The sequence below is a fragment of the Furipterus horrens genome, unplaced genomic scaffold (genome assembly GCF_987537825.1).
Source record: "Furipterus horrens unplaced genomic scaffold, mFurHor1.1.pri manual_scaffold_10, whole genome shotgun sequence".
Classification (NCBI taxonomy): domain Eukaryota; kingdom Metazoa; phylum Chordata; class Mammalia; order Chiroptera; family Furipteridae; genus Furipterus; species Furipterus horrens.
In genome coordinates, this window is record NW_028327180.1 from 33,115,196 (window position 1) to 33,142,584 (window position 27,389).

A 27,389-nucleotide genomic window follows, 5' to 3' on the forward strand; every position below is an offset into this window, starting at 1 on the left:
CCTAAGCCTTCCAGGGAAAGACATCTGGGGCTAAAGGGGGTGCTAGTTGAAACTCAAATTCCAATTACAGTTCTGCTTGGCTTAAATAGTATCCCCCAAATGAGCAGTTTGACGCAGCAAGAGCTGAATCTGTCCCGGGAGAGCACCCAGATTTCTCTGAGGGACTGTGTCAGTGCTGGGGTTTGGGATACAGATGGAGAAGAAAGAGAATGCGTGGGGCCCCATCCGTTCAGTCCTCACACTTGTATGAGGTAAACACAAGCACCTTCATTCGCCAGATGAGGGGTCTGAAGAAGAGAGCGTTTAGGTCACTCATCCAAAGTCTCGACGTGGCACATTCCCAACTCCGTCCACCTCCTCGTGGGCAAGAGTGATGGAGGGGCTATGGAATCACAGGTGTGGGGCTGACATTTCTGGTCTTAAGGTCCTGCTCTATGTAAATCCTGACGCAGCTCCTGCAATTAGTCCGTACTCAGTGGTATTAGCCACCGTTTTCATTATGATTACATGGCTGGAGCATCTTATCGGCATGGTCTCAGAATATCAATGCTAAAAAAGCCTTTTAAAGCTCTTCAGCAGTCCTGCTGTCTTGATACCCCCAACTCTGGCCATGGTTTCTGAATGAATGAAATACAGGACAGTTACCACCTCCCCCAAGCGGAGATCAGAGGGCTTCGAATGCGCGACGTTCAGGCTGCCCGGGCCCCTGGGTAATTTTTCCAGGCTGGGTGGAGGCCCTTAGGGGCACCTTCAGTTCGCTTCTGCTCCCCACATGCCCCAATACGCAGGGTTAGAGGCCGGCGGGGCTCAGAGCCCCTCTTCCCTCGCGGGCGCGCCTATGCACGGCTGGATCTCCCGAAGCCGTGGAGGGGGCGGGTTGCGCAGGGGAGACGGGGATGGGGTCGGGGGACGGCCAACCGAAAGGAGGGGGTGGGGTGGAGGTGCCCGGCTCCACTGGGTGCCAGGGTGGGAACAGGGCGCAGCTGGCAGGAAGAGGAGGGGATCGACGGGGGTGCCGGCTCACTGGGGAGCCAGGGATAGGGTGGGGTGCAGCGAACAGGAAGAGCAGGGGATGGGGGTGGGGGTGCAGGGCTTGTCCCCAGCCGGTCACATGACGAGTCAGCCGGCGCGGGGCGGGGCCGGGCCGGCGCGGTAAATAGGAGCGGGGGCGGCCGGGGAAGCTGCGGCGGCTGCTTCGCACCGGCACTGGCACGGGGCGCATTAGCCGGCTACAGGTCCAGGCTCTCGACGGTTCAGCTCGGTGAGTAGCGGTGGGTGGCCGGTCGGGGCGCGGGCGCAGCGCCACCCCGGCGGAAGTGACCTTGGCGAGGGGTGAGGAGACTGGAGCCCTGTGCGCCCCTCGCCAGGCCCACTCGGCGCCTCCAGCGACCTGCGGGGTGGGGGGACCCTCACGCTGTCTCAGCCGGGCCAGCGGGGATGGCGGCCGCGCATTCCTAAAAAGTAGCCCTGATGAAAAAATAAGAAAAAAAAAAAAAGACCCAAATACCCGTGAGCGGGCAGCCGGGCTTCCAGCCCCCATTCGGCCGGGAAGCTCGCTGCCGCCACCTCTCCTCTAGGGCTGTGTTCTTGTTCCAGGCCGGGTCATACTGACCCTAGGATCCGCCTGTCCCCAGGGCTGGCCCGGCAGGCAGCCCAGGCGGAGCCGGGCCGCTTGCAGGGATGATCCGAGGGAGGAGCCTCCGAGGAAGGGCTTGGCTCAGATCCTGGGGACTTTCGACCAGTCTGGCTACCCCGGGGCCTTGTGGGTTTCTGGGCCTCAGTTTCCCTAGCAAACTGTTGAAATAATAGTATCTACCTGCATCTATTTTAGGCATTTTCTTATACCAGAGGGTTTGCCTGGGCAACTTTCTACACACAATCATACACAATTTAGGGACCCCAGAAGACAAACCGGAAAACAGGCACCCGGGACTGAGTGGATTAAGCTGGAACCCACATGAAAAGTTAAATCCACAGAGGGAAAGAGAAACTAAACAGAGAGGAAGGTAGATGGCTGTATAGGGTCCCAGCCCCCCTCATTCTGGGAGTGTTGGGGGAGAAGCAAGAGGCCACTCCTTGAGTGGGTACCTCTGGCCCAGGGTGGTATGGGAAAGGGAAATGCAGGGCAGTCCCTGGGGCATCACCTCTTCCCTCAATTAATGACCCCGAGGACCTGGGAGAGGGAGCATTTAGGGAGCAGTGTGGGGTGACTCTGTTTGGGGGCTCAGCGGGCAGGCAGTCCAGTAGACAGCAGTTGCGTTTGCCTTCTTGGTGACCTAGGTCAGCCCCTTCCCTGGGCCCCTAGGAAGCCAACAGGCACAGGGAGAAGGACGCCAGCCCAGGCCCCGTGTACCTCTGCCTGACCCGATGGAGTAGAAATCCTCACCCAGTGGGAGGGGGCCTAGCACCTTTTGTTACCTTGAGAAACCTGATCCCCGGTGTCTCCACTCTGAGGTGAATGCAGCTGAGTTTCATTCAGCTAGATGAGCCTCTCCATGCAGAGCGCGTGAGAAGGTGAGAGGCTTAGAAGGGTGTCAGGCTTGGCCAAGGCTGCTTTTCTTCTCTTCCATAAAGTCCTTTTCTTAATGGAGAATTGTTTCCTGTTGGCGCTGGTGACAGTGACCAAGGGCCCTTCAGCCAAGACAAAGGGGCCGCGCAGACCCACTCTGTGGGGCTTTCCCAAAGAAAGACTTGAAGGCACCCTGGGAAAAGGTTCAGCTCAAACTTTTGGGTGCATTTGTCCCAGAGCTGGGGCATTTGTCCTGTGGAGAGGTGCAGAGTTCTCATCTGGGGGCCTTGCAGGCCCGGCACCTCCTGGCTCCAGTCACTCCCACCTGGGATACCGGGTCTCGATAACCCTGTTCCTAACTGGTCAGACGGTGAGCGGAAGCTTTTTGGCTCCAGGAAAGACATGCCGTGTGCTGCTGACTCAGCAGCTGGCACTGAGGCCTGGTTCTTTCCCGGCTGCTGACCTGGGGAGGTGGAGCAGGAAGTTGCCCACCTTTTAGGGATGAGAGAGGTTTTGTGTTACTTTTGGCTGCTAGCTTGAGCAGTGAAGGGAGAGCATGTGTTAGGTGAGCCTTGAAATGTCTGTTGGGCAAGTTTCTGAAATGCTGGTTGGGTCGACTGTCCCTGCCATTGACAGAGGACTGGAATAATTGGGGTAGAGACTTACAACATCTGCCACCTGTTTTTGAGAGTTTGGCATATGGAAAGTATTAGAAATCTGTGAGGTTGAACTGTATGAAATGGAAAAGTGTGGAAGTCAAGGATGGAAACTGGGCATTCTCATAGGATCCAACCTCATGTGTAGAGAGGTGGTGGGGGTTGACAGGTGGTGGATCAAGTTGAGGCAGATATGGTTGTATTCACTGAATATTAGGAGGCAGTGAGCAGTGTGCACCTGGACCCACAGCATCATCTCTAACTCTACATGTACTCCAGGAGCTGCCGAAGAGAGGGAGATGGATCCCGAACCCTTCCTTGGCTGTTAATGTTCATATTCCGCCCTAGTGTGGAGAGGGAGGGGGATCTAGTGATCAAACACCATTACATATCTAGACTTTAACCATTCCCATTTCTAACCTCAAGCCTCATCCCTACTCCCTTTGCACAGCATGTGAGGCCTCCAAGTCCCAGCTTGTGTGGGGTCCATAGAGTGAGCGGGTTCCCTGCAAGTCCATCCATTACCACTTGCTTCTGGTCTTCCTGAGGGACATGGTAGCTCCTTTCTGCTCTTCTTTATATAGTTCTCCTACACTTTTTCCTACTTTTAATACTTTGTATCAATCCATGAACAATGTTATTAAAATTGACATAACTTTAATTACGTTCGTTTGTGTATCCTTTCCAACTGGTGTTTATGAGAGTTATGTTGATGGATACAGTCTAGTTCATTCATCTTAAATGCACAGTGTATTTGTCTACTGAGGGGCTGCTAGGTTGCTTTTGCTCTTTCACTGTTGCTCACAGCGCTACATTAAATACCTTTGGATCTCTCAGACACTGTGCAAGAGTTTCGGACAAAAGCAAGAGAAGTTAAATAATTGCTAGGTCATGATGTGTATGTATCTTCCATTTTGCTAAATACTGACAGAGTGCTTGGAGGTAAAGTTTTACCCACCTATATCCCCAGCACTGTTGAGGGTTCCTGTTCCTCATATTTCCCAACACTAGATATGGTCAAACTGATTTTTCTCAAGTGCCAGTTTTCCTCACCCGTAAAACGGGAGCCTATACAAGACTTTTCCAATGTTACTGTTTTATGACTGCTGGCTGCCAGGAAGAAGGCTTGCCTGCGTTCTTGACTGTGTTATCTGTCTCCACCAGGCCAATAACTCATTTTAGCCTGGTCATCAAGATTAACCTAGGGTTGCCATCAAGGATGGGAAGAGAAGGGTGGGACAGATACAACCAACTGAATCAGCATAGAGCATTCTGAAAACACCTGGATATTATTCTGCCAGGAGACCCAGGGGAGGCTGGGCTTCTCTATGACTCTCTGACCTGCTGACCTGGACTTGGGCAGAACGTGCTTACACACACACGTACACACTTACACTTACACAAGTCACATGGCTTCCAGGTTTGCACAAGACCTGGGAACATGGCGCCAGCTAATGGCTTTAGTCACTCTGGGTTGAGGCATTGTCCAGCGTTAGCTGTCTGCCGTCCATTCTCGGTCCACTTACCCCTCTAGGTATTCGGGAGGTACTTTGTTCTGGTGGTCACAATAGCACAACAAACCATCATTTGAGTGCTTTGTCAGTACAAGTGGAGGATCATAATTTTTCAACTATACTGGGATACTTCTAAGAATAAAAAGAATTACCCTGAGACAGTAACTGTTAACTATTCTGTGGGTAGGGAGCGGCAAATACACCCTACTGGTGGGTGGGAGACTGTTTCCAAGTGGCAGTTCATTGTAAGAGCTGCCTGCCTGGAGACAGGCAGCATGAAAAGCCATTTGAAAAAGAGCATCTCTTTCTGTCTCCCAACAGCCTTGTGAGGTGAGTTTCTTTTCTTGGGGCCTCCGGAGAGGAAACCAGGACTGAGCCAGAGAGGTGAAGCGTTCTGTTGCTTGTTGTTGTGGTTTCCAGCATCTCGGTCACCCTGTACCCGTCGGGCAGGGAGATGTAATCTAGCCTGTGATTGAATTAGGGAACTGCTGTGTCCTGCAAGCGGGAGAAACATGGGACACTAATCTCATTTAAGTCCCCAAGAATTTCTAAAAGCCTTTATAAAGTAGTTGCAGGATCCTTCAGAATCCAGGCAATATGCCTATATTACTTTATTATTTCATATTTACTGATTGCTTTTAGAGGGGGAGGAGAGGAAGGAGGGAGGGAGAGAAGGAGGGGGAGAGACCGACAGGGAAGAGACATCCATTTAATATTCCACTTATTTATGCATTCATTGGTTAATTCTTGTATGTGCCTTCACCAGGCAGTATACCCATTTTAGAAACTGAGTCATGAAGATGTAGTGCTCCCTTCAGCATCTCAGTAAGGCACTATCAGCTGGTAAGCAGAAGCTTCTAGAACTTTCCAGAACTTTGTCCAAATTACGTCTTATTTCTCAACAATATGATTTTTTTGGACTCGTCAGGGCCTTTCTGGGGTCCATTGTTTTAAGCCTAAGGTAGTGATTTTCTTCTGTTTGCAGGATGTCGGCTATTGTGGCTGATTTTAAGCAATGTTCCATTTGTGGGCACTGTAGCTACGTGGTGTTTCCAGGCACTGTGAGAGACCAGCAGCCCTGTGAACCTGGTGGGAATTAGTCACTTATTTTGGACAGGTGGTTGGCAGGTGGGCAGCAGGGGAAGTACCTGTGAGTGGCTGAGGCAAGTGGGGCCTTCTCACTGCCTCTCCTGGTCCCCTTGGAGCCTGCAAGGGTGATGAGCAGTGTTGCTGGCAGCCAACTGCAGCGGATGCCTTTTCTGGGCCACACAGCAGTTGCTTGGGGTGGGGGGCGTTTCAGCTGCAGGAAGCCAGGCTCCAGAGGATGGATAACCAACCTGCTGCTGCCTGTTCATCCTCACATCATTGAGACAGATGACAGTTAGGAGCCCTTTCTGTTTTGCCTTATTTTCTTTTTTAGTTTACAGATTATAAGCCAAGAAGCAGTGAACTGCCTTTGCCTTAGGAGCAAAGCCATCAAACAAACGACCGAATCAAAGGTTGTGATTCAGAGTCAAAAAGAAAAGGCCTTGGGTTTCCTTCCGTCGATTGGAGCATATTTGCAATCAGGGCACTGTCAGTCACCAAGGTTCTGCCCCAACACCGAGGTGTAACTGGACAAATAAATCGAGGGGAAATGAAGACCTGCCTAGTTTTGTTTTGTGTGTGTACTTTTGTGGTCAGAAGTTTAGGAATAACTGCCATTAACAGCAAGAGACAAGACCAGTCTTTGTGAAAGAGAAGGAAACTTAAGAGTTCTCCAGCAAGGGTTCACTGAATCTTCACACCCCTCCTACCTCTCCAGACTCGCTGCTAATCAAGAGCCATATACATCTATAGATACATAGATATATAGATATAAAATGGCACAACCTAATTTGTGGCTATTTGGAAAATGCAGCTACTTGATATTTTGATTCTTTAGAACCAACTGAAAGAGGTCAGCAATATGTGAGCAGCAGCAGTGGACAAGGAAGAGCTAAGTACTGGGTGTGAAAGACTTGCTAGACCTTCACTCATCTATTCAGTATTAGCCAGGAGATTGCAGCTGGCTTATGTGGAAAGTTCAAATAGAACTGTCCTCTCTCATCAGATTCAATATAGATTTAGAATCTAGTCAGCCAGCCCTGGTCAGTGCAGCTCACTTGTTTGGAGTGTTGTCCCGTAAACCAAAAGGTCTTGGGTTTGATTCCTGGTCAGGGCACATGCCTAGGTTGTGGGTTTGGTCCCTGGTTGGGGTGTGTATAGGAAGCAATCACTGATGCTTCTCTCTCACATTGATGTTTCTCTCCCTTCCTTCCCTCTCTCTAAAATCAATAATCATGTCCTCTGGTGAGGATTAAAACAAAAAGAAAGAAAGAATATAGTCAACCTGAGGGCTCTATAACCACCTTAAAAAAAAAAAAAGATAAAGCTGAAGGCTCTATAACCACCTCTAAAAACAATCAAGGCAGGTGACAGTATCTTTAGGGACATCAGGACTCGAAGTCTCCTGTGACTTGGCATCAGCTCCTCTCCTTCTATGTTCATGCTGTCTCTTTCCAGAGTCCCAAGGTCCACATTAGTCCCAGGGTATTCTGGTATTCTGGGGAGCAGTTCTGCTCCAAGGGGAGATAGATAGGATCGCCTGGGTATAGGCCCTTTTTTTCACACGACGTTCTGCAGAACTTCAGTGGAATGTAAGTGCTATAGGGGTTTGGAGAGGAAAGAAATGAGAGGTGCTTCCTTTTTAGCTAGATTCTAGGTTGGAAAAGGAGAAGCACAGAGCAGTGGAATCCCAGGTCTACTCAGGAAGTCCAGCTGACCAAGCACAAGAAGTAACATCTGCCCACCATACTTCCCTCCACCAGGCCACACCCTGAAAGGCAGATTGGTGACTTGCAGTGTTCTTATCCTGTTTGGGCCCCCTTTCCTCATGAAATATGTACTTTCTGTTCATTCTTTCTTGTGATTAAGAGGGGGAAAAGCACAGACTTGAGAAATAAAAGGGAAGTATTTGCCAAAAACAGGGGAAGTGAAAGCTCTTCTGCTTCATGCTAAGGCCAGGATCCTAACAGCAGAGCCTGCTGTTTTAACCATTTGCTTGCAGTGTGTCCAGTGTTCACGATTTGTGTGGGTGTGCAGAGACAGAAAGCTGTCTGGTGCTCACTAAAGTGAAATCACCCCTGCTCTCAGGGTATCTCTGTCTCCTCTGGGAGCAGGACCCTCAGAAGGGAAGCCCGTGGGGAGGTTAATTGAGGTTAAGATCTCATTTTTAACTCAGACTCTTCTTTGTGATGTGGAGGCATTCTGAGTGGGTTTGGAATGGACTGGGATTCTCGGGTACAGGCTAGAGGTGGAGGAGAGAAGACAGCAGGGGGTGGTGCAGAAAGGTGGTGAGCGAAACCTGGAACTGAACGTGCCCGAACGAGCAGCCCTGCGCTGCCTTCTTACTGTACAGCACCCTGCGCTGGGGCCTCTGCCCACCCTCTTTTCATTCTGGACTTCCACCCAGAGGTACTAATGGCTATGAGCTCCATGTTACAGGTGGTGAAACTGAGGCTTAGCGCAGGTTGGTGCTCAAGGCTGCAGTCAATGAGTGGGAAAGCCGAGATCTGAACCCAGGCCTCTGACACGGAGCCCAGTGCTCATCCTCACTGCTGACTGGGGTGGCTGTTGACCCCAACTTGAACCCCAACCCAGATACTCTCCCGGAATGCCCTAGCCCTGTGCCTGGGAGGCTGGGGCTGAAGGAAGAGCTTCCCGAGTGCTCTGTCCAGTTGGACGGGGAGTCGGTGGGCCATAGGTCTTTAGTTCACCGGAGGGGACCCCGCTTCCCTACTGAGGTTACAGGGAGGGAGAACCAAGTTGACAGGAAATATGGAGAGGGCCTGTGGAACCAAAGGAACAACAGGGTAAGTGCAGAAAAGACACTCTAGTGCTGTGGCATGGGGGGCCCGGCGGGACTCGAGACGCAGGCCAGGGATGGCCACGGCAATAGTTGGTGCAGGAGCTGAGAACCGTCTGGGAGGTGGGAGGTGCCTGTACTCTCCCACCACAGAAGCCACAGAAACCTTGTTCTCAAACCTGGGTTGCCATGGAAGTGCTCCCATTTTCCACCTGCTTATGATTTGACATCTCAGCAGATGGCTGAGCACCCAGGGGTCCCCGGGGACACTCCTGTTGACGTTTCGGGAACATTCCCCTGGGACTGCCCTACGCACGAGGTTCTCCTCTCTTGGAAAAAGGTTAAGATGCCAAGTGTAAGTCAGAGGGTGTCGATAAAAAGAAAAGAACCCGACTGCATTGCTCCCCAGATGGCTCTCTGCCCCTTTTGCCACATGAGGACCAGTGAGACATTCACCTAATAGTTTGGAGGTTGCGTGGGTCCCTGACACGTGGTCATGTGAGTGACAACCTCCCCATGAGTCACTGAGAATGGGAGGGTTAAGTGTTTTGAGCAGAAAGTCGGCAGGGAGGCAGCCCCATGGGTGGCCGGGCAGATGACTGGAAGCGCATGTGGGGGCTCGTCCAAACCAGTGTGTTTTCCTCAGGTGGGCGGCATGGGGTCTCTGGCAGCCCTAAGTGTTCTTAAAGAACAAAGCTTCAAATATAACGTATTCATTTTTTTCAAAAGGATATATAGTGAAAAATAAGTTCCCCTGTTGCAGTTACTACTCTTGTGTGTTTTTCTTGACATTTTACATGTAGGTACAGGAATATACTTGACATGACTTATTGGGTTTACCTGCAGCATATATCTTGGACCTATTTACTTTATTGGTACAATATGATTTGTTTCAACTAGTTCGTCTCTGAAAGGGCTGCTTTGTATCCAATTATTTCACCATTTACCATAAACGGTTGCTCTGTTATTCGACACTTGCTTGGTTTCTGGTCTTATGCTAATACAGAGAATTTGTAGGGAACATCCGTGAACCTGTATCTTTGCATTTTGAGGCTGGTAGGATACGTTTCGATATGTCAGATTGCTGAGTCAGAGGGCATGCAGATTACAAAGCTGATGGAGATGGCCAGGGTGGCCTCTGTGTGTTGGTCCCAGCGCCAGGCAGTGCGACATCTCTGCTTCCCCACATCCAACCCCTGCCCAGAGCTGTCCTGCCTTTGCCAGTCTGGCGGGAGATAAAGATCTCCTTAATTTTATCTGTGTCTGCCTGTGGTTGAGCATCTTTTAATATCTGTGCTGGCTGTTTGTCATTTTTTTCCTGTAAATTCACTCTTCCTGTCCTTTTGCTGTTTTTCTATTCTGATTTTAAGAGCCCTTTGCATGTTAAGGAAACAAAACCTTAAGTGTATGTCACTTTTTGTTTTTCTAAAAGAGAGGATTTATTTTTATGTAATCAAACATTCCCTTTAATGTTCTGTTTTATGTCAATCTTAGGCATTCTTCACTCCAATATTAGATTCTTTAAAGTGTATTCATTTTCTTCATACTACTTTGGTGGTTTTATTCAAGAGCTTTGTTGCATAGAACTTTTTGTGTGTAAGGAATCAAGTGGAAAGATTCAGCCTTATTTATTTATTTTTTTCCCCCAAAGTGCATAGCCATTGTGCAAGCACCATCCACTGGTCCATGCAGTTTTCTCACCCGTCCCGACCACACACACTGAATTCCCCACACAAGATGTGCTTTTGAATGGATGTGCTTTTGTTAATTAGACTGGTCCTGGGCCAGCATCACATGGGGAGGGGGTGGGGTTATAATACATTTATTACCACGAGGCTCTCTTCCTTGCTTTTTTTCACAACTGTCAACTGTCTTTCCCGTTTTTTTTTTTTTGTTTGTTTGTTTTTTTTTTTGCTATCCTTATTCATTTATTCTTCCAGATGAATTGCTGCTTAAGCTACAATTAAGTTGAACTCTTCCCTCAAATATAATTCACTGTGTCGGAGGCAGCATGTTAAGTCTTGTCACCTAAGTCATGTCCTCTTCATGTCACCCTCACAGCTAGTCCCCACCCCAGCACACACATACTCCCAGTGTCCTGGATGGGATCTCACAGGGCCCGGCTGTGGGACGGCACCTGGACGCATTTCTTGTTTCCATCGAGCTGCCGGCCTGAGAGCGTGATTCAGGGGCTGAGCTGGAAATCACTACTTCCTGACTCACAAGCCGGCCCTGGATCAGAGGGCCCTGGTTTTGAAGTGGCAGTTTCCCTTCCTGGAAGGCCCATTGCTGGGACTGGAAGCAGAGCCTTCGGCCGATTGGAAAAACCAGAGAAAATCCCAGGAGGCTGGCGCCACTGGCCAGACCAGCTCTGCTTCCCTGGCTTTCCTGAGACCTGGCACATGCCACCTTAGCTTGACTTGTGTTTTGCTTGTTTTGTGTCCAAAATGTGGCTCATGAAACTTATCTTGTTTTGTGTTTTTTAAAATCTACTTGCTACATAATCACAGGAACAGACTGTTTACTCTTTCAGAGCACTGGCTTGGGGAAGGGCTCAGCTTTGTCCCCGGGTCCATGGAGAGGCAGATTGGCAGTGGTGGAGAGGGCACTGCATTCAGTTTAGCCTGGAGAAGCAGATGTATTCATTTTTATGTAGACAGAGCTGTTGATATTGCTTGTTGCCTGGGCCCTGGGGTTTTGACAAAGAGCAGGTCTGCCATGGGCTGGTCCTCACAGCTCTCAAGATAGTCTGGGTCACAAACCATCCAACCAGTGAACAGTGCTCAGCTGCTCAGGGGCCTCACTGCAGGCAACACTGCCATCCTGCCCCCCCCCCCCCCCCCAGCTTTCTCTGTCCTGGTTTCCATTAACCTGTAGGAGAAGCACACGCGGTCTGTCTTAGTCTGTTCAGGCTGCCCCAGCAGAATACCACAGACTGGGTGACTTCTAAAGAGGAATTTATTTCTCACAGCCTGGAGGCTGGCTGTGTGAGGTCAGGGCACCAGCATAGTCGAATGAGGGTCCTCTTCCAGGTCACAGACTTTTCCTTATCTGCTCACAGGGTGCAGGGATGAGGGACCTCTCTGGGTTCTCTTTCATGTGGGCACCAATCCCATTCATGAGGGCTCCACCCTCATGACCTAGTCACCTCCAAAGGCCCCCCTCCTAATGCCATCCCCTTGGGGGTGAGTATTTCAACACGAAATTTGGAGGAGACACAGCGTACCATGGTCTTGTGTGCTGTGGGCACAGGTTGAGACTTTGAGACAAGGCCCGGGAGCCCACAGGCACTGTACGTGCTTGAGGGTTCTCTGCTGCCACACCCAGGCTTGATGAAAGAGGAAGCTGGCAAACAGGAGGGGACAAGTGGCAGCCAGGACAAAAACATGGGTCTTTTGACCATGGGGTTGTTCTGGCCCCAGAACCACACTGCCTGAAATGGCACCCTTGTATGTTGAACACTTGAACTGAGTGAAGGAGGAGCAGCCTCTGATGTCTTTGTGTCCTTCCCTTTCCAGGTGAATCCAGGATCCAGCTTCCAACATGTGGCAGCTCTTGGCTACCCTCAGCTGCCTGGTGGTGCTGACCAATGCGCAGAACAGCCTCAGTTTCCAGCCCCTGTCAGATGAGCTGGTCAACTATGTTAATAAACAGAACACTACGTGGAAGGTGGGCTGAGGGGGCTGCTTCCTGTGTGTTTCCTTTCCAAGGGCTGTCAGTCTGGGCCCTCTGACTCCCCACAGAGGTGGCCGCAGCTGCGGCCCACAGGGCAGTTGAAAATATGATACAGAGTCATGGCTACCCAAGACCTCTCGCACCTCTCCCTGCCCGCTCCCATGTCCGTGTGTGTGTTGCCTGTATGTGAGCATGGTGGTGCATGGGGAATAAACAAGCTTTGGAAGTGTTCCTAACTGGGTATCCTGTGAGCCCCACTGTAGTAGGTGTTGTGGCTCATCAGGACTAGCAGCTCCCTGATCCTACTCTGCCCAGCCCTAAGGCCTGGGACTTTGGGAACCGAGAAATGAGGAATAGGTTATGTCCAGGGCTATGGAGGGGTCTCTCTTGACATCAGCAAAAGGAAGAGGCACCCGCTGCACTGAGTGTTGCACGCTACCCATGAGGCCCTTCTCACTGGCCCTGGCCTGCTCTGCCGGGTGCCCATCTTAGTCTGTTCAGGCCACTGTCACACAGTGCCACACATTGGATAGCTTATAAACAGACATTTTGTGCTTATAGTTCTGGAGGCTGGGAGTATGGGATCAAGGTGCCAGCATGGTCAGGTTCTAGTGTGGGCACTCTTCCAGGCTGCGGATGGCTGGCTTCTCTGTATCTTCACATGGTGGAGGGACATCTCTGGGGTCTCCTTTAAAAGGGCACTAATCCCCTTCATAAGGATTCCACCCATATGACCTAAGCACCTTCCAGAGGTGCACCTCCAGATATCATCATGTTGCAGGTTAGGTTTCACCCATGAATTTGGGGAAATTTGGTCTGTAGCAGTAGACCAGCCCTCTTGCTCTGCTGAGCTGGAAGGGACCCCTGGCCTTGGCAGGCCTTGAATGTGGGCAGGGTGCATACTCTCATCCTCCCTGGAAGCAGGCCTCTGTGGGTGGGTGACTGTCGTGGATGGGCTTTCTTCCAGGCCGGACACAACTTCCTCAATGCGGACCTGAGCTATGTGAAGAAGCTGTGTGGCACCAAACTGGGCGGGCCCAAGCTGCCCCAGAGGTGAGTGCCCAGCTCCTGGGGCGTGAGCAGCAGGTGTGTGTTGGGGACAGTGGGTCTCACTTCTCCCGGAGACTCGGCTTGAGGGGCAGGGCGCAGCTCCAGATGCCCTTGTGTCTTACTGTGCTGCTCCAGTGGCTCGGAGCCCCAGTGGGGAAGGTCCGCAGTCCGGGTCGCCATGCTCTGGATGGGCCCAATCTTGAATAAGGAAAATCTAAGAAAAGCCATGTGACTTGCCATTCAAGTTCTCTTTTTCTAGAAAATTCTAGACAGTATTACACTTGTAGGAAGCATCAGAAAAATCTAACAGTGAGGGTGGGATAGTGAAATGATGGGACATCACACAGTGGCGAAGATATTAAAAATGATGTGAGGCGATCAGGCAGACATTTGTGATCGAGTGTGGGGTGGGGGAAGCAAGAAACACAATTATCTGGACACCGTGTTTAAAACTTGAAAATTTTCCATAAAATTAGTCTAAAAAGAAGCATATGGAATGATAAGTTGTGTTAAGCAGTCAAATCAGGCTTTTGTTTTCTAAAATTCCAAGGGGACATCCTGGCTGGGTGGCTTGGTTGGTTGGAGCATCCTCCTGTACACCTTAATGTTGCAGGTTCAATTCCAAGTCAGGGCACATACCTAGGTTGCGGGTTCAGTCTCCATTTGGGATGCGTATGGGAGGCAATTGATTGGTATTTCTCTCTTTCTCTTTTTCTCCCTCTCCCTTCCTCCTTCCCTCCATCTCTTCTTTCCTCACTAAAATCAATAAATATATATCCTTGGGTGAGCATAAAAAAAAAATTAAAGTTCCAGGGGGTCATCCCTTTTCCTGTATGTTGTGGGCCTCACTCCCTTTCTAGGTGATGGCCCGCAACCAGGTGGCCTTTTTGTAGGGATGGGATGGGGGCACAGCACAGATGGTAAGATGCAAGCTTATAATGGAGACCTTCCTTTATCCAGAGTTTGGCTTGCTGGGGACATAGTTCTGCCTGAAAGCTTCGATGCCCGGGAACAGTGGCCACAGTGCCCAACCATCAAGGAGATCAGAGACCAGGGTTCCTGTGGCTCCTGCTGGGTGAGGCCCCGCTGGCCAGGACTGGCTAGAGCAAGGGGTGGGGGTGGCCTGGGAGTGACTAGGAGAGTTGGGGTCGGACCAACCGCAACTGGGCACATTACATGACCTTTCTGAGTCTTCGTCTTCACCAGTATAAACAGAATCAAAACCCTGTGGCCATGAGTTACCGCAAGCACTAGGTGGAAGGAAGAACGTGTAAGGTGCCCTGCGCAGGGCATAACCCGTGTGTGGGTAGTGAAGTGTTTTTATTTCTGTTTGACGTGCTGTGCTGGTCATCAGCAAATAGCATCCGTTTTGACTTCTCCTTGGTGTCATGCAGACTCAGCCATTCTGTATCAATGAGCTGTCTTAATTTTGTTTGTTTGTTTAACTGCTAAAATACACAACACAAATTGAACTATCTTAATCATTCTCAAGCGTGTGGTTCAGTGGCATTAGGAGCATTCCAGTTGTGTGGCCATCACCACCATCTGTCCACAGAGCTCTCATCATGCTGTAAAACTGAAACTCTGTCCCCATTAAGCTGTCCCCATCCACCTTCCCCTCAGCCCCCAGCAACCACCCTTCTACTCTCTGTGTTAGTGACTTTGATTAGTCTGGGTTCCTCATAGAAGTGAAATCATAGAATGTTTGTCCTTGGCGTGAGCTATGTTTTATGTTAAAAATCACAACCATATGTTTCAGAAATGGACTGAGTGCCACCCAGGAAGTCTGTGATCTTCAAGGTGGTGGCTGGGGGCCCCACAGTCCAGGAGTGGGGCTCACCCAGGTGGGGCTTGTTTCTGCAGGCGTTTGGGGCTGTGGAAGCCATTTCTGACCGGATCTGCATCCTCAGCAACGGGGTCCAAAATGTGGAGGTGTCTGCCGAGGACCTGCTCACCTGCTGTGGCTTCCAGTGTGGGGAAGGGTGAGCTGAGGGAGCCCAGGCCCCTGGGAATGGCACCAGGGAGTCCCTGGGCCAAGCGAGGCCTCCTTGGGGGGAGGATGACTGAAGCTCCCTGGGGTGGGGGTGGTCCTCCTTCAGGATGCATGGTGGTCGGGCATGGTTGCTGCCTCTGGGAGGTTCTCGAAACCAGACTGACCCCACGGGCCTGGCTGCGGACAGTGGGCTCTGGAAAAAACATGTGGGCTCAGGGTGCGTGGTTAAATTTCTGATCTCAGGACCCGCTTTTGTCACCCTTCCTCCCTTTTCCTGTTCAAAGAAGTGCTGGGCTGAAAAATAGGGTAGAGAGACAAGCCGGCCTCCTCAGTGGCAGAATTAGCCCTTCTCTCATGATGACTTTTAACCAATGGTTCTTTTCTTAGCTGTAATGGGGGCTTTCCCTCTGGTGCTTGGAACTTCTGGAAAAAACAAGGCCTGGTTTCCGGTGGCCTCTATGACTCCCATGTAGGTGAGTGTCTGTCCTGAGTCCCTACCTGGCCAGACGGGTTTTATAAGTAATGAATAATAATGGTCCCATTTTCCACTCTGAAGTGAAGGTTGAGGGTGGAGGGCAAGAGTACTGGGCTGAAAAATAGGGCAGCTAGACAAGCCGATCTCCTCAATGGCAGAATTAGCTATGGATGGGAAAAAAGACCCAGGCTGCCGACTGGAGGGTAGCTACTGTCCCCGCTAGTCGTCACCCCAGTCCTTTCTGGCATCGAGGGCCTGCGTAGAGGCTGTTGGCTGACATCCTCCTTTCTACTTGATCACAGGTTGCAGACCCTACTCCATCCCTCCCTGTGAGCACCATGTGAATGGCTCCCGGCCCCCATGCTCAGGGGAGGGGGGAGACACCCCCAAGTGCAGCAAGAGCTGCGAGCCAGGCTACAGCCCATCCTACAAAGAAGACAAACACTTCGGTAAGCATGTGGCCAGAGACCTGCTGACAGCCTTCCCCAGTAGAGGGGAGAGGCCCGGGCAGCTGAATCTGAGAGTCAGGAACACGGGAGGGCATTAATGCCTCTCTTGCCTGCCTGCTGTGTGTTCCGTCTCCATCCTGAATTCCATCTCAGGAATGTTGCTTTAGAGTCAGACCCTCCGAGTTGGAGGGGACCAAGCCCCTCATTTTACAGGGGAGCAACCTGGTCAAGTCCTCCTGGGTTCCACTGTGCCCTCCAAGTCATGGTCTCCTGCTTCTCAGCTTCCAGATCCAGCTCAATCACTCCTCCTTCGGGGCAGGGGGTGGTCCGTAATCACCACTCACCCAATCCTCCCCAATCCCCCTCCCAGGCCAGGCAAGTCCCCTAGGTGCTCAGTCTTCACCTGGTGGCTCCCCGTGAATCAGTGCATGATTGGTTGGTTGGAGCTGTGGGAGGCACGCCTCACCCCACTTACTGGTCCATTTGCAGGGTGCGACACCTACAGCGTCCCCACTGACGAGAAGGAGATCATGGCCGAGATCTACAAAAATGGCCCAGTGGAGGCAGCCTTCTCCGTGTATTCAGACTTCCTGCTGTACAAGTCAGGTGTGTACTGACCCCCAATGGCAGCCGGGGGAGGGGAGGTCTGGGTTCAGGCAGGCTTGAGCAGAGGAGGAAGGCAGGGTGCCTGGGAGAAGGGCGGTGTCGGGCCTCCCCTGACTGGCCCTGTAGACCCCTCCGCAGCTGGCCCTGACTCTCCTAATCGCGGCTCTCAGCCACTGCCCCTGCTCTGCCCTCTTGCCCCTGCTCTGCCGCCTCTGCATGTGCTGTTCAGATCCCCTCTCCACAGTGTTCCTATTAATACATGGCCAGTTCCTGCTCATTCCCCCATCCCTTAACAGCCAGCTCAAATATCTTCTCAGGGAAGCCTTTACTCACCTCCCTGCAGCCTCTGGCTCCTGCCTCCGCCTCCGTTCTCCTCCACTGCTTTATCAGCTTATCCATCACATTGTAACTGTAGGTTTTATGTGTCTGGACTGAGTGACCCTCTTCATTCATCTTTGTCTTGGCAAAGCCTTAGCCTCATGCCTGCCACCTAGTGGATGAGGAAGAACCGGGGAGCACCCGCTGGGTGGGACATTGTGGGGACCTTGGACAGGCTGCCTTAGAAACCCCCGTTCCTGATGAACAGTCTGCTAGTAACTGCTTCTGTCTCATGTACATTCTGCTAGACTGAAAAGTCCAAAACTCTCAACTCATAAAACAAGGATTAGACAAAGGAAGATGATTCCAGCAAGAAAAATATATTTTTCACTTTTATTTTTTTTATTGTATTTTTTTCCCATTACCATTTAGTCCCATTATACTATACCCCCAAACCCTCCGCAAAAGAAATGTATTGTAAAACTGGTAACTCTTAACACAGTCCCACCCATGTTACAGGATATATTTCCAGCTTGACCAAGTGATTCATGAGGGCATAGCGTGGTTGGCCAGCCCTCCGAGCTCTTTCTTTTTTTAAGGTTTTATTTATTTATTTTTAGAGAGAGGGGAAGGGAGGGAGACAGAGGGAGAGAAACATCAATGTGTGGTTGTCTCTCATGTGCCCCTAACTAGGGACCTGGCCTGCAGCCCAGGCACGTGCCCTGACCTCTGAGCTCTAGCCTGGCTCTCTCCATCCATTGATATTGGCTGCCACCTCTGGCTCAGCCTCTGTCCTGCATCTCCTCTCCATGGTGACCCCAGAGCAGCAATTTAACTCTTTCAGCCACAGGCTGCTTTTGACAAATAAATCATTACATGGAGTTCCAGACATGTAAAACAGATAATTGGTATTTTAACATTACATTTACTTCTTAGACTTTATAACTCGTTTTATTTTTATTTTTTAAAAGGAATGTGTAGTTTTGATTTTTTTCTAAAGATTTTATTTTTAGAGAGGGGAAGGGAGAAAGAGAGGGACAGAAACATTGATGTATGAGCGATACATCAATTGGTTGCCTCTCACACGCCCCCAACTGGGGACCTGGCCCACAACCCAGGCATGTGCCCTGACTGGGAATCGAACCAGCAACCTTTCGGTTCGCAGGTCAGCACTCAATCCACTGAGCCACACTAGTCAGGGCTACAACGCTAGTTTTAAGGGCAACCAACAGGCATGTTTTGTTAGCTCCATTTTAACATATTTGTGTATGTTGGTTTTTCAAAAATATATTTGAATAATTCCTGAATATAAAACCGTTTGAAAACAACGGCAGGCCTTTTGGGCCCCCTGGGCACCATCTGCCCTGACTGGGGGCACCAGCCGAGGTGGAGGGATACTGGAACGGTGGGCAGTGGCTCAGTCTTAGCCTGAACTGCTTTTTCCCTTCTCAGGAGTGTACCAGCATGTCACTGGAGAAATGGTGGGAGGCCACGCAGTGCGCATCCTGGGCTGGGGAGTGGAGAATGACACCCCCTACTGGCTGGTTGGCAATTCCTGGAACACCGACTGGGGTGACAACGGTGAGTGGCTGCTCCCTTCCTGCTAAGAACAGGGTGTTAAGAGCCAGAACATAGTTGTCATCTTGTCTTCCTTGGCTGTACTCACCACACAACTCCAACCCTAGGCCTCGGGCTTAGCTGTGACCTTCCAGGTGTCCAGGTGTCAGCGGGCTGGGGTTTCCATCTGCCACAGGGCAGCTTCTGATCCTGAGAAGGTGGTAGGGAGCCAGGCCCAGCTTCAAATTGTGCCCGCCAGTTCCCCTTGCACCAGGTGCAGGGACAGGGGACATGGGTCAAATGGAAGTAGCATCCAGTGGCCTCATGGCGTGGAGCTGGGCTGCTGGGCGAACTATAGATGCTGCTAGAGTGCCCTGGTGTTGGCTTGGTGCTGGTTTGGTCTCTTTGGGGGCTAGTTCCTGTGTTTTTCAGGGATGAGTCTGAATATGTTGCCAAAGCCAAAACTCAAGGCACACTTTAAAGGCATCTTACTTTTTCTTTTCAGGCTTCTTTAAAATCCTGAGAGGACAGGATCACTGTGGAATTGAATCGGAAATCGTGGCTGGAACCCCATGCACTGAGCAGTACTAGAAAAGGATTTAACCTGCTGTGGGCTCTTCCAGCCAGTCCTGGGCAGTTTTTCCCTAAATATAGCCAGTAAGACTGGGGATGAGAAGAGGGACAGGAATGTCTTTTATTTTTTGAGTTCAAGTAGGATACAAGAGGTTTTAGACAGGACCTAAGGACTGGATTGGGCCACACCTCATGTCTGCCATGAGAGCTCTCTTCCAAGGAGACACATCCAAGGCCTGGCTACCTCCCAGCCATTCAGTGGGCTGTCCTCACAATGCACTTAGACCACACAAGCCACTGCTGCAGGCGAATCCTTCCCCCTTAGACTAGTGCTGCACTGGCCCTCGTTGCCACCTCCTCCACGTCCTTCACCCTTCCCCATCTGTGCATCACCAGGGAGCACGACACATCCAAAAGGATGAAAGGTTGATTTCCTAAGATGGTAGCTTCCCACCCTTCAGCAGCTTTCTAGCTTTGGAAACAGGTTAAGAAGAGAAACAGTGGGGCAGACCTTTGGAAAAGCCCCTCTCCCAGGGTCCCTGCAGCTACTGAGCTTCGCAGTGTTGCTAACCTGCTCTGATCTTGTCCTTAGCATGATTCTTTTTAAATAGTTTTATTTTTTTGTGTGTGCCTCAGCTGATCATGAGAATGAAAGTCTAACAGCTGGAAGAACTGTACTACTTTTACAGGCTGTCTCCTTTAAAGTGGGTGGTCTTCATTTGACTGACCTACTGACCTCTGATACTACAATGAAAATAGTCTGGGAGAAACCAGATTTTGTTGTTTAAAAATCACTGCTTCACCCTATTAAATCACAAGGAATGGAATGACTGTGCCAATAAAAGATTTCCTTCAATGTCAAGTCTGTGTCCAGGTGGAATCTCAAAAGATCATTTGTCTCTGTCTGTAGACTTGTGGCTGCTATCTATCCCTCTGCCCTGGAAGGAATCGTTCTCAAGGATTGGCTGTTCTTTAAACTCTAATCAGGGCTCTCTTGCTTCAAATGGGGGGGGAATGAAATAAATACCTAGTTTTGGCTTCTCACTGCTCCAGCATACTTTCAAACTGGCTTCTGTCTAGTTTCCCATCATTCTCAACTCCTCTCTGTAAGTGCATCCCCAGATAGTGTACCCCAAGCTCGGAGAGCTCTATCCCCGCTTATAGCAATAAGAACAGTTTTCACCAACGACAAACCAGCAGAAACCTAAGGGCTTATACAGGCCTGGAGTATTGGTGATGCCGTACCCTGGTGTCCTGCTGGAGAACCAGCTTTCCTGGTACCCTGCAGTGCTGGGATGGGGTGGATGCAGAGCCTGTGCAGTATTTTGAGTCCCCTCTGACTCTTCAATTTACACTGCTGGTTAAGAACTATTCCTTTGGACATGCCTAGTTAAGAATCCTAAGCAACAAGGTACATCAGTTCTTGAGGGAACAGAAAACTAGAATGGGCACCTGTCCCACTGGCCTGTCGATACCTCAGGTTATTTCTTTCCCCAACTGAGAGTTGGACTAGCTCTTCCCCAAATCTTGCAAAGTTTGTCTTCTCATGTGACTCAGAACACCCAGTGAACACTGTAGGAAAAATACGTGAAACTCAGCATTTATGAAGTGGTTAGCAAGAATTACCAAAGCTACAAATTCATAACTGTTTTATTCTTAACATTTCTATTAGAATATATTCATAACCCCCATGAAGTTCTGATATTCTACCAACTCGCAAACTGAGTTTAATAATTTCATTTCCACATTATTTCTCCTTCCTCTACCATGTCCCCTCTGACTCCATCCTCACCCAGAAGCCAGAAGAGATGTACTAAATGATGCAACAAAAGAAAATGCAGGTCCTCTTCACACTTGGCTTAAGGAGTCTTGTTCGAAAACAAACCAAAAACCATAAAACTAAAAAAATTTATAATGGGATTAATATCAATAATAAACTTCAAATTACCACTATTGATCATTACCTCATCAATGACCTCAGCTACTTCCCTGAGGAAAACTTAAAATATTCCGTGAGTAGGAATCAAGTAGATTGTATGCCAGGAACACTATATTTGGTTAATTACACTGAAGTGTGTAGAGGGCAGGGTTGCCAGATTTAGCAAATAAAACTTCAGGTTAACAAGTAGTTTTTTATATAAATATGTCCCATGAAATATTTCAGATATTCATACTAAAAAAGGCTTATCTGAAATCCAAGTTTAACTGGCCTTAACCTGCATTTTATCTGGCAGTTTTAGTAGAGCAATAGTTAGAAGGGAAACATCTGCCAAAGAACTTATGAGTGGGCATGAAATCAAAGACCTTTGCACCAGTCATAGTAAAAATTATGTAGCTTCATAGCTGAGAGGGACCTAAAAGCTCCCCTGAACCACACAGAAGCTCTGCAAGTCCTACAGATCATGACTGAGCCAAGAGAGAAGCTCCCAGTACGTCCACCTCAGATCAAGGCTCAGTCCACCGTGAACTTCCGAACTAGTTTTAGATTTCAACACACAGATTTTTAACAACCTACCCTGGAGTCTCCAACCAAGTTTTGATGCTTTAAACTATTTGGGAGATTACTATTGAGTCTGACTCATAGCTGTATGGTAGGTACGTGGCAAGTCACTTTAATTTGTCCAGCACTGAGCCTCAAATGAACCAATTAACTGAAGCCTCCATGGACCGAAAAACTACACAGACTGTGTCAGACAGTGGCAGCTGTCAGGAGGAAAATTGGTGTGGATATGTGTATAACAATGCAATCCAACATTATTGCTGGAAAACCTCATATGCAAGGTACATAAAGAACAGCAAAAGAGGAGACTTTGAATGCCCTACAACAATGATTCCCAGCCTGAGGGGCCTTTTCAAACCCTAGTGAGGGGCCACGTCCTCCCTAGTCCAAGCTGAGATCTCAGCAAGTCACTGAGTACAAGTCCATCACCAACTTCAGCTGTGCCGGGTAAGGACAAAGGCGAACCGCAGTGCTAGGAGAATGAAACTGAGTACCACTCCGTTTTCAAGCCAATTCCCTCAGCACAGCTTCTGCCTTCCTTGAGACTTCAGTGTATAAGCTGGTAATTGGAAGAAACAAAAGCTGAATTTAAAGCCCTGAATGTAGCTAAGAGAATTGGCCCAAAGTTGACAAGGCTGGCAGTCAGTGCAGGCGACAGGCTGGAGCGGGGTGGTGATGTGGCCACTTGCTTCTTTCCCAGCAGGCAGGCAGTCATGCAGGGGCTGTGCAGCTGTGGCCCCTTCTTGGCACTGCTCTGGGTGGCTTTGTGGTGGCAGCAGCTGGCCATCTGTCCCTAAGCACTAACTCCATTCTTGAGTTCCTTACTGCCATGCTTACCCAGGCTTTCAAGGGAACTGCCACTGGCAAATGCAGAGTAATTCATTATTATAAAAATCTGAAAAACACCAGCCCTAACGCGAGCCCAGTCTTCAACAATGGGGCCAAGGGAATCCTGTTTCTTTCAGAAAGTTAAACTCTCTTTAAAGAAGAAAATAATAGCAGACTACCCAGAAGTTAATTCCTAGCCTTCATGTGCAAAAGACAGTCTGCATTCTTAGGAAACATAGAAATATTACCTAGAGCTATAAACTAGCTACTACATTCAAATCAACTGAAGAAAACAAAACGATGAGAAAAACAGGAAACAAACATAAAGACAATTCAGTTCACTTTCTACTAGTGTAGGTGTTCAAAGGTTGCTTCAAATGAAACATTTAATTATTCAAACTAAGACCTTTCAGCGGTCCCACATGCAACCACTTCCCCTGATCTGCAGCATGGAGTGCTGGGCCATCAGCCACCATGCACAGGTGAGCACAACCTACAAGTACCAGGTGCTGAGGGTCACGCACCCTCTTATTTTTCTCAGCTGCTTCCCAGTTTCTCGAGGTCAAGCCCACAGAGTTCTTACAGAATTAAAGCAGGAGGGAAAAAGTAGGGAAACCAATATCCATCCTTGAAAAAAGGCCAGTCCATTTCACAGGGAACAAATCAGTGTTCTCCGGTCTGGACATAGTCTTCTGTGACCTGGGACAGGGTGCTCACATACTGCCAGCTCAGGGCAGCCAGGAGCATGACAAAAGACAGGTAAATGGGGGAGTAGTGGCTTCGGGAGATCAGCTGGCAGCTGGGAAGATTCTGTGTCCTGATCCTGGAGATGATCTGCCTGGTTTTGCTAGAAGATGAGTCTGACTCAGGGATTTTATGATAGATCTGTTAACGAAAGGAACATGTAGTCAGCGCTACTAACTGCATCCTAGAAACTTTACAAACGTATTCGGTGTTGACTTCTTACAATAGCCCCAAACAGGTAGAGATTTTATGTCTATTTTACCAATGAGGAAATAGAACATGAAAGTAGTAACTCTAGGTCACTCCACTGATAAGGCAGGATCCCCAGGCCTGTGGCATTCCACAGCCCGCACTACCAGGGAGGCCTGAGTCGTGCCGCATAGGGAGCTACTACCGGTCCTCACTGATCATCCACCCCACACCTCCCAGAGACAGGCACACAGGAGGTGCTTAGTGAGGCCAGCATAGCTTTTAGGCGGAAGCAGAACACCATGAGGAAGGGGAAGTAACACCGGAAAGGCTAGCAGATACAGCCCAGGACAACCAGGCTTATCTGTGGGACGGGCAGCAGGCCAGATGAAGAAAGGCAAGAAGAGAAGCAGGGCACTGGGGAGGCGTCCTTAGAGTTCGCCCTGCAACTCCTACCTCCTGCCCCTCTGCAAACCTCTGAGTATCTGTTGAACCCAGTCCTCCTCCACATGCCTCAATTACCACCCCCGGTTCGGCCCTCATGGCCCTCACCTGAGCTACACCAGCCTCCTAATTGAGCTCCTGCCTCTGTGCTTGACTCCCCAAATCCACTTACCTGTTCTCCTCACTGGCAGAGATCTAAAGCCTCTGCCTGACAACCGCCATGGCTCCCTATCACCAGCTGAGTATAGTCTGAGCCGCTACCGTGGGCCGAGAGGCCAGCATGACCTGGCTCACTGTACGCACCGCCCCTCTCCTCACTCAAGGAACAATTGCCTGTGTTGTCTTGCACGTGCGCTGCTACTGCACGCTTCTCCTTTCTTGGCTCTCCATTCCCTCTGCCGGACTGCTGCTTCCACATTCCTCACCTGACCCTTACCTCTCGCTAAGTCTCACCTCTGGTGTTATGTTTTCTAGGAAACTTGCCTTGAACCCCCAGGCTGGGCCAAGTGCCACTCTCCCGTACACACCCCTACCTTAGCTCTTACATTTAAATTCATCTATTTGTATTTGTCTCCCTAACTAGACTGCAAGCTCAAAGGCACCTCGCCTTGTTCATCTTCTTATCTCCAGCCTAGCACTGTGCCTGGCACATAGCAGGCCTCCCATAAATGTTTACTGACTCAAAGCGGCAAACCAGACAGGAGGTTATTAAGATGGAAAGTGATAATGATCTGAGCCGAGACATAGGCAAAGTGGTTGAAGAGGACAGAGCAGGCATTTAAAAAAATAATTGCTTTCAAAACAATATAACAGGTATTTTTTCCCACAAACATTTATTTTTGCCACCTTCCCTCCCACCCCAGGAAGCACAGCTGCAATTTCATATGACAAATAAATAAAAGAATATGCCTACGGGAGTACGCTAGTGATGTCTAATATCTAATATTATGCTACAAAGGACAACGACAGAAAATAGAGATGAGGATGAAACTGCAATTTCTTCTTTTAATTCTTTTTTAAAAAATTAGGTGATTGAATTATACCTGTAAAAACAAGGACTACAAAAATAAAATTAAAGTCTAAATTCCCTTAGATTCTTCCTCCCCAATCACAGGCTGGTATAGTTACTTTTATACCTACTCTCGCTATCCTTATAACCTATACATAAAAATGTACAAAATGTCATACACACCACTCAGGCAGAGTGCTTTAAACAAAGTAACTAATACCCTAAATCAGAGGTCGGCTTTGTGGGTTGCCCTCTGCTGCAGCTGCCCAGCAGCCAGACAATATGTAAACCAACAGGTGTGGCTGTGCTCTATTAAAAAGTTATTTACAAAAACAGGGGGTTGGCCACCTTTGGCTGGTCTACCCTTACCCTAAATCCAACTGTCAATCACAACTTGGATTTAATTCCAATGGTTAAGGAAAACACCAAATAAAATCCAAATTTTAAAATGATTTCTGAAATTAGTGATAAATATAAAACAGCAAAACTAAAACATTCCCTGAACTACAGACTACATAAAGTGTCTCTAATTCATATAAAATTGAGAAATAGTGCCTAGAATGGCATTACAGTCATCCCTTGGTATATGCAGCAGATTCCAGAACCCCCCACCAAGGTCACAAAATCTGAGGATGCTCAAATCCCGTATATAAAATAGCACAGCATTTGAGTACAACCTACTCACATCCTCCTGTATATACTTTCAATCATCTCTAGATTACTTATATATAATATATAATCTAATACGTAAATACTATGTAAATAGTTGTTATACTGTATTATTTAGGGAATAATGACAAAGGGAAAAAAGTCTGTACATCTTCAGTAAAGACACATCCAACACAGATTTAACTACATAGTACATGTCAGCAACAACACAACTTTTTTTTCCAATTATTTTTGATCTGTGGATTGTTAAATCCCAGATGTATAACCTGAGGATATGGAGGGCAAACTGTATTCAGTGCCAAAAGGTTAATTCAACCCCTTAGAATTGTGAACAGCACAGGCTCTGAAGTCAGCAAGACCTGGGTCCAAATTATGGTTCCAGTGGGGTTAGTGCCTAAAGTTTCCTTGATCATAATAGTACCAACCTATTCAGTTGCTATGCCAGGCACATAGTTAGCTAGAAATAAGTGCTGCCTATTTGGTGAATGGGATTGTTCTGAGTCTTGTCAGCAGCAATTTTTTGGTCTATGGCTGAACACTTTCATCTGGCCAATAAAAGAATTTTAGAATTTTTAAAAAATTTGCACTTCTCATACCTTTTATAGGTCCCTCTGGTATAAAAACTGAGGTCCAAAACTAGTCAGATAAAAAACAGGAAGGAAATACAAAGAGAATGTGCCATATGCAACAGAAATCAGAAGTAACTGTCAAGACATAACCAGGGCACTTGGATGGATACAGAAAACTACTGGCAATGATCTCTGGGAAGGGAGGAGCGAAAAGGGTCATTTTATGATTTCAAATACTTGAGTAGTATTTCAGTCTTCAAAAAGATCTTGAGGCCTCCACTCCAGATGGCAATGTCTAGATGTTTACAAATGTTCCCCAGGGAAAGAGGGGGAAGCAAAATCCCCTCCATTTGAGGAGGGGCTCTAGTCTCTAAAAAGAAGTTCTTTTGAACCTAGTCATATTTTATTAGATATTTGACTTAAACCAGTATGTTTTATTTTATAGGATGGTTTTGGCATTTGAAATGGAATTTGCATTAGAAAATACAGAAATAATTGCAACTTGGTTTTCCTTTGCCAAAAAATTCCTTACTGTGGTTTCTCAGTTGAGGCCCATGATGTAATGGGAAGTACTGACTGGTGTCAGGAAATAAGGACTGGGGTCCAAGAACCACGCAATCAGATAATGCATTAGCATACACAAGCCTCAGCCGCACACGCCTCACCTGTTAACAAGAAGCTTAGTGGGCCTAGATCTAACATCATCTCCTAGCTCAGAAAATATGATTCTACTTAGTAGTTCCAGCCTTGCTTCATTTAACTCCTCTCACCAGAGTACTGTGTTGGCTCTGAACAATCAGCTCCCTGTGTGCACACTTCTTTCCTAATAAAGGCCACCAAGGCTATCTCTTTATGCCATAACACAGTGAGTTGCTAGGATCATCTAACACTGTTTAAATCATAAAAATAGTTACAAATTATCCGGGTGGTTAAATAAAAACCCACCTCTTCCATATACTGGTATATTATAGCTTTGACAGCTGGCATGTTGGTGGCATCCATCATTAGGGTTACTGTTTGTCCTTTCCGAATCTTCACCACCCCTCTGAACACCTGCTGATTATTATAACAGGCAGCCAAAGTAGCAATGGCCATTACCTACAGAAAACAAGGACAGAGGAAAAAAATACTCATTTCATAAAACAGAAGAAAGAAATGGTGCTGTAAGCAATCAGC

General features: G+C 48.6%; 2 protein-coding genes across 3 annotated transcripts in view; one reads left to right on the forward strand and one right to left on the reverse strand.

Annotated features, from left to right (window-relative positions):
* The first annotated feature begins 1,142 nt into the window (after positions 1 to 1,142).
* Positions 1,143 to 20,123, forward strand: CTSB (cathepsin B). Its single transcript, XM_090288953.1, has 10 exons — positions 1,143 to 1,261; positions 12,084 to 12,234; positions 13,208 to 13,293; positions 14,251 to 14,365; positions 15,154 to 15,272; positions 15,671 to 15,756; positions 16,061 to 16,207; positions 16,697 to 16,813; positions 18,584 to 18,712; positions 19,194 to 20,123. The coding sequence occupies exons 2-10, from the start codon at positions 12,109 to 12,111 to the stop codon at positions 19,277 to 19,279; spliced, it is 1,011 nt and encodes a 336-aa protein (XP_090145079.1). The 5' UTR covers positions 1,143 to 1,261; positions 12,084 to 12,108; the 3' UTR covers positions 19,280 to 20,123.
* A 2,737-nt stretch (positions 20,124 to 22,860) lies between these two features.
* Positions 22,861 to 27,389, reverse strand: part of FDFT1 (farnesyl-diphosphate farnesyltransferase 1) — a 28,294-nt gene continuing 23,765 nt past the window's right edge. For both annotated transcript variants that reach the window (XM_090288955.1, XM_090288954.1), the window contains 2 exons: positions 27,159 to 27,311; positions 22,861 to 23,474 (listed from right to left, as the gene is read on the reverse strand). In XM_090288955.1, the coding sequence (XP_090145081.1) occupies positions 23,253 to 23,474; positions 27,159 to 27,311 (375 nt within the window). In that variant the 3' untranslated portion in view covers positions 22,861 to 23,252. The remainder of the gene's footprint in view (positions 23,475 to 27,158; positions 27,312 to 27,389) is intronic.

Bases quoted from the DNA above. Each gene is read 5' to 3' on its own strand.
- CTSB (XM_090288953.1), top strand. From the start codon at position 12,109: ATGTGGCAGCTCTTGGCTACCCTCAGCTGCCTGGTGGTGCTGACCAAT. The intron at 13,294-14,250 runs GTGAGTGCCCAG...TCCTTTATCCAG, and splicing joins GGGCCCAAGCTGCCCCAGAG to AGTTTGGCTTGCTGGGGACA. The intron at 15,757-16,060 runs GTGAGTGTCTGT...ACTTGATCACAG, and splicing joins CCTCTATGACTCCCATGTAG to GTTGCAGACCCTACTCCATC.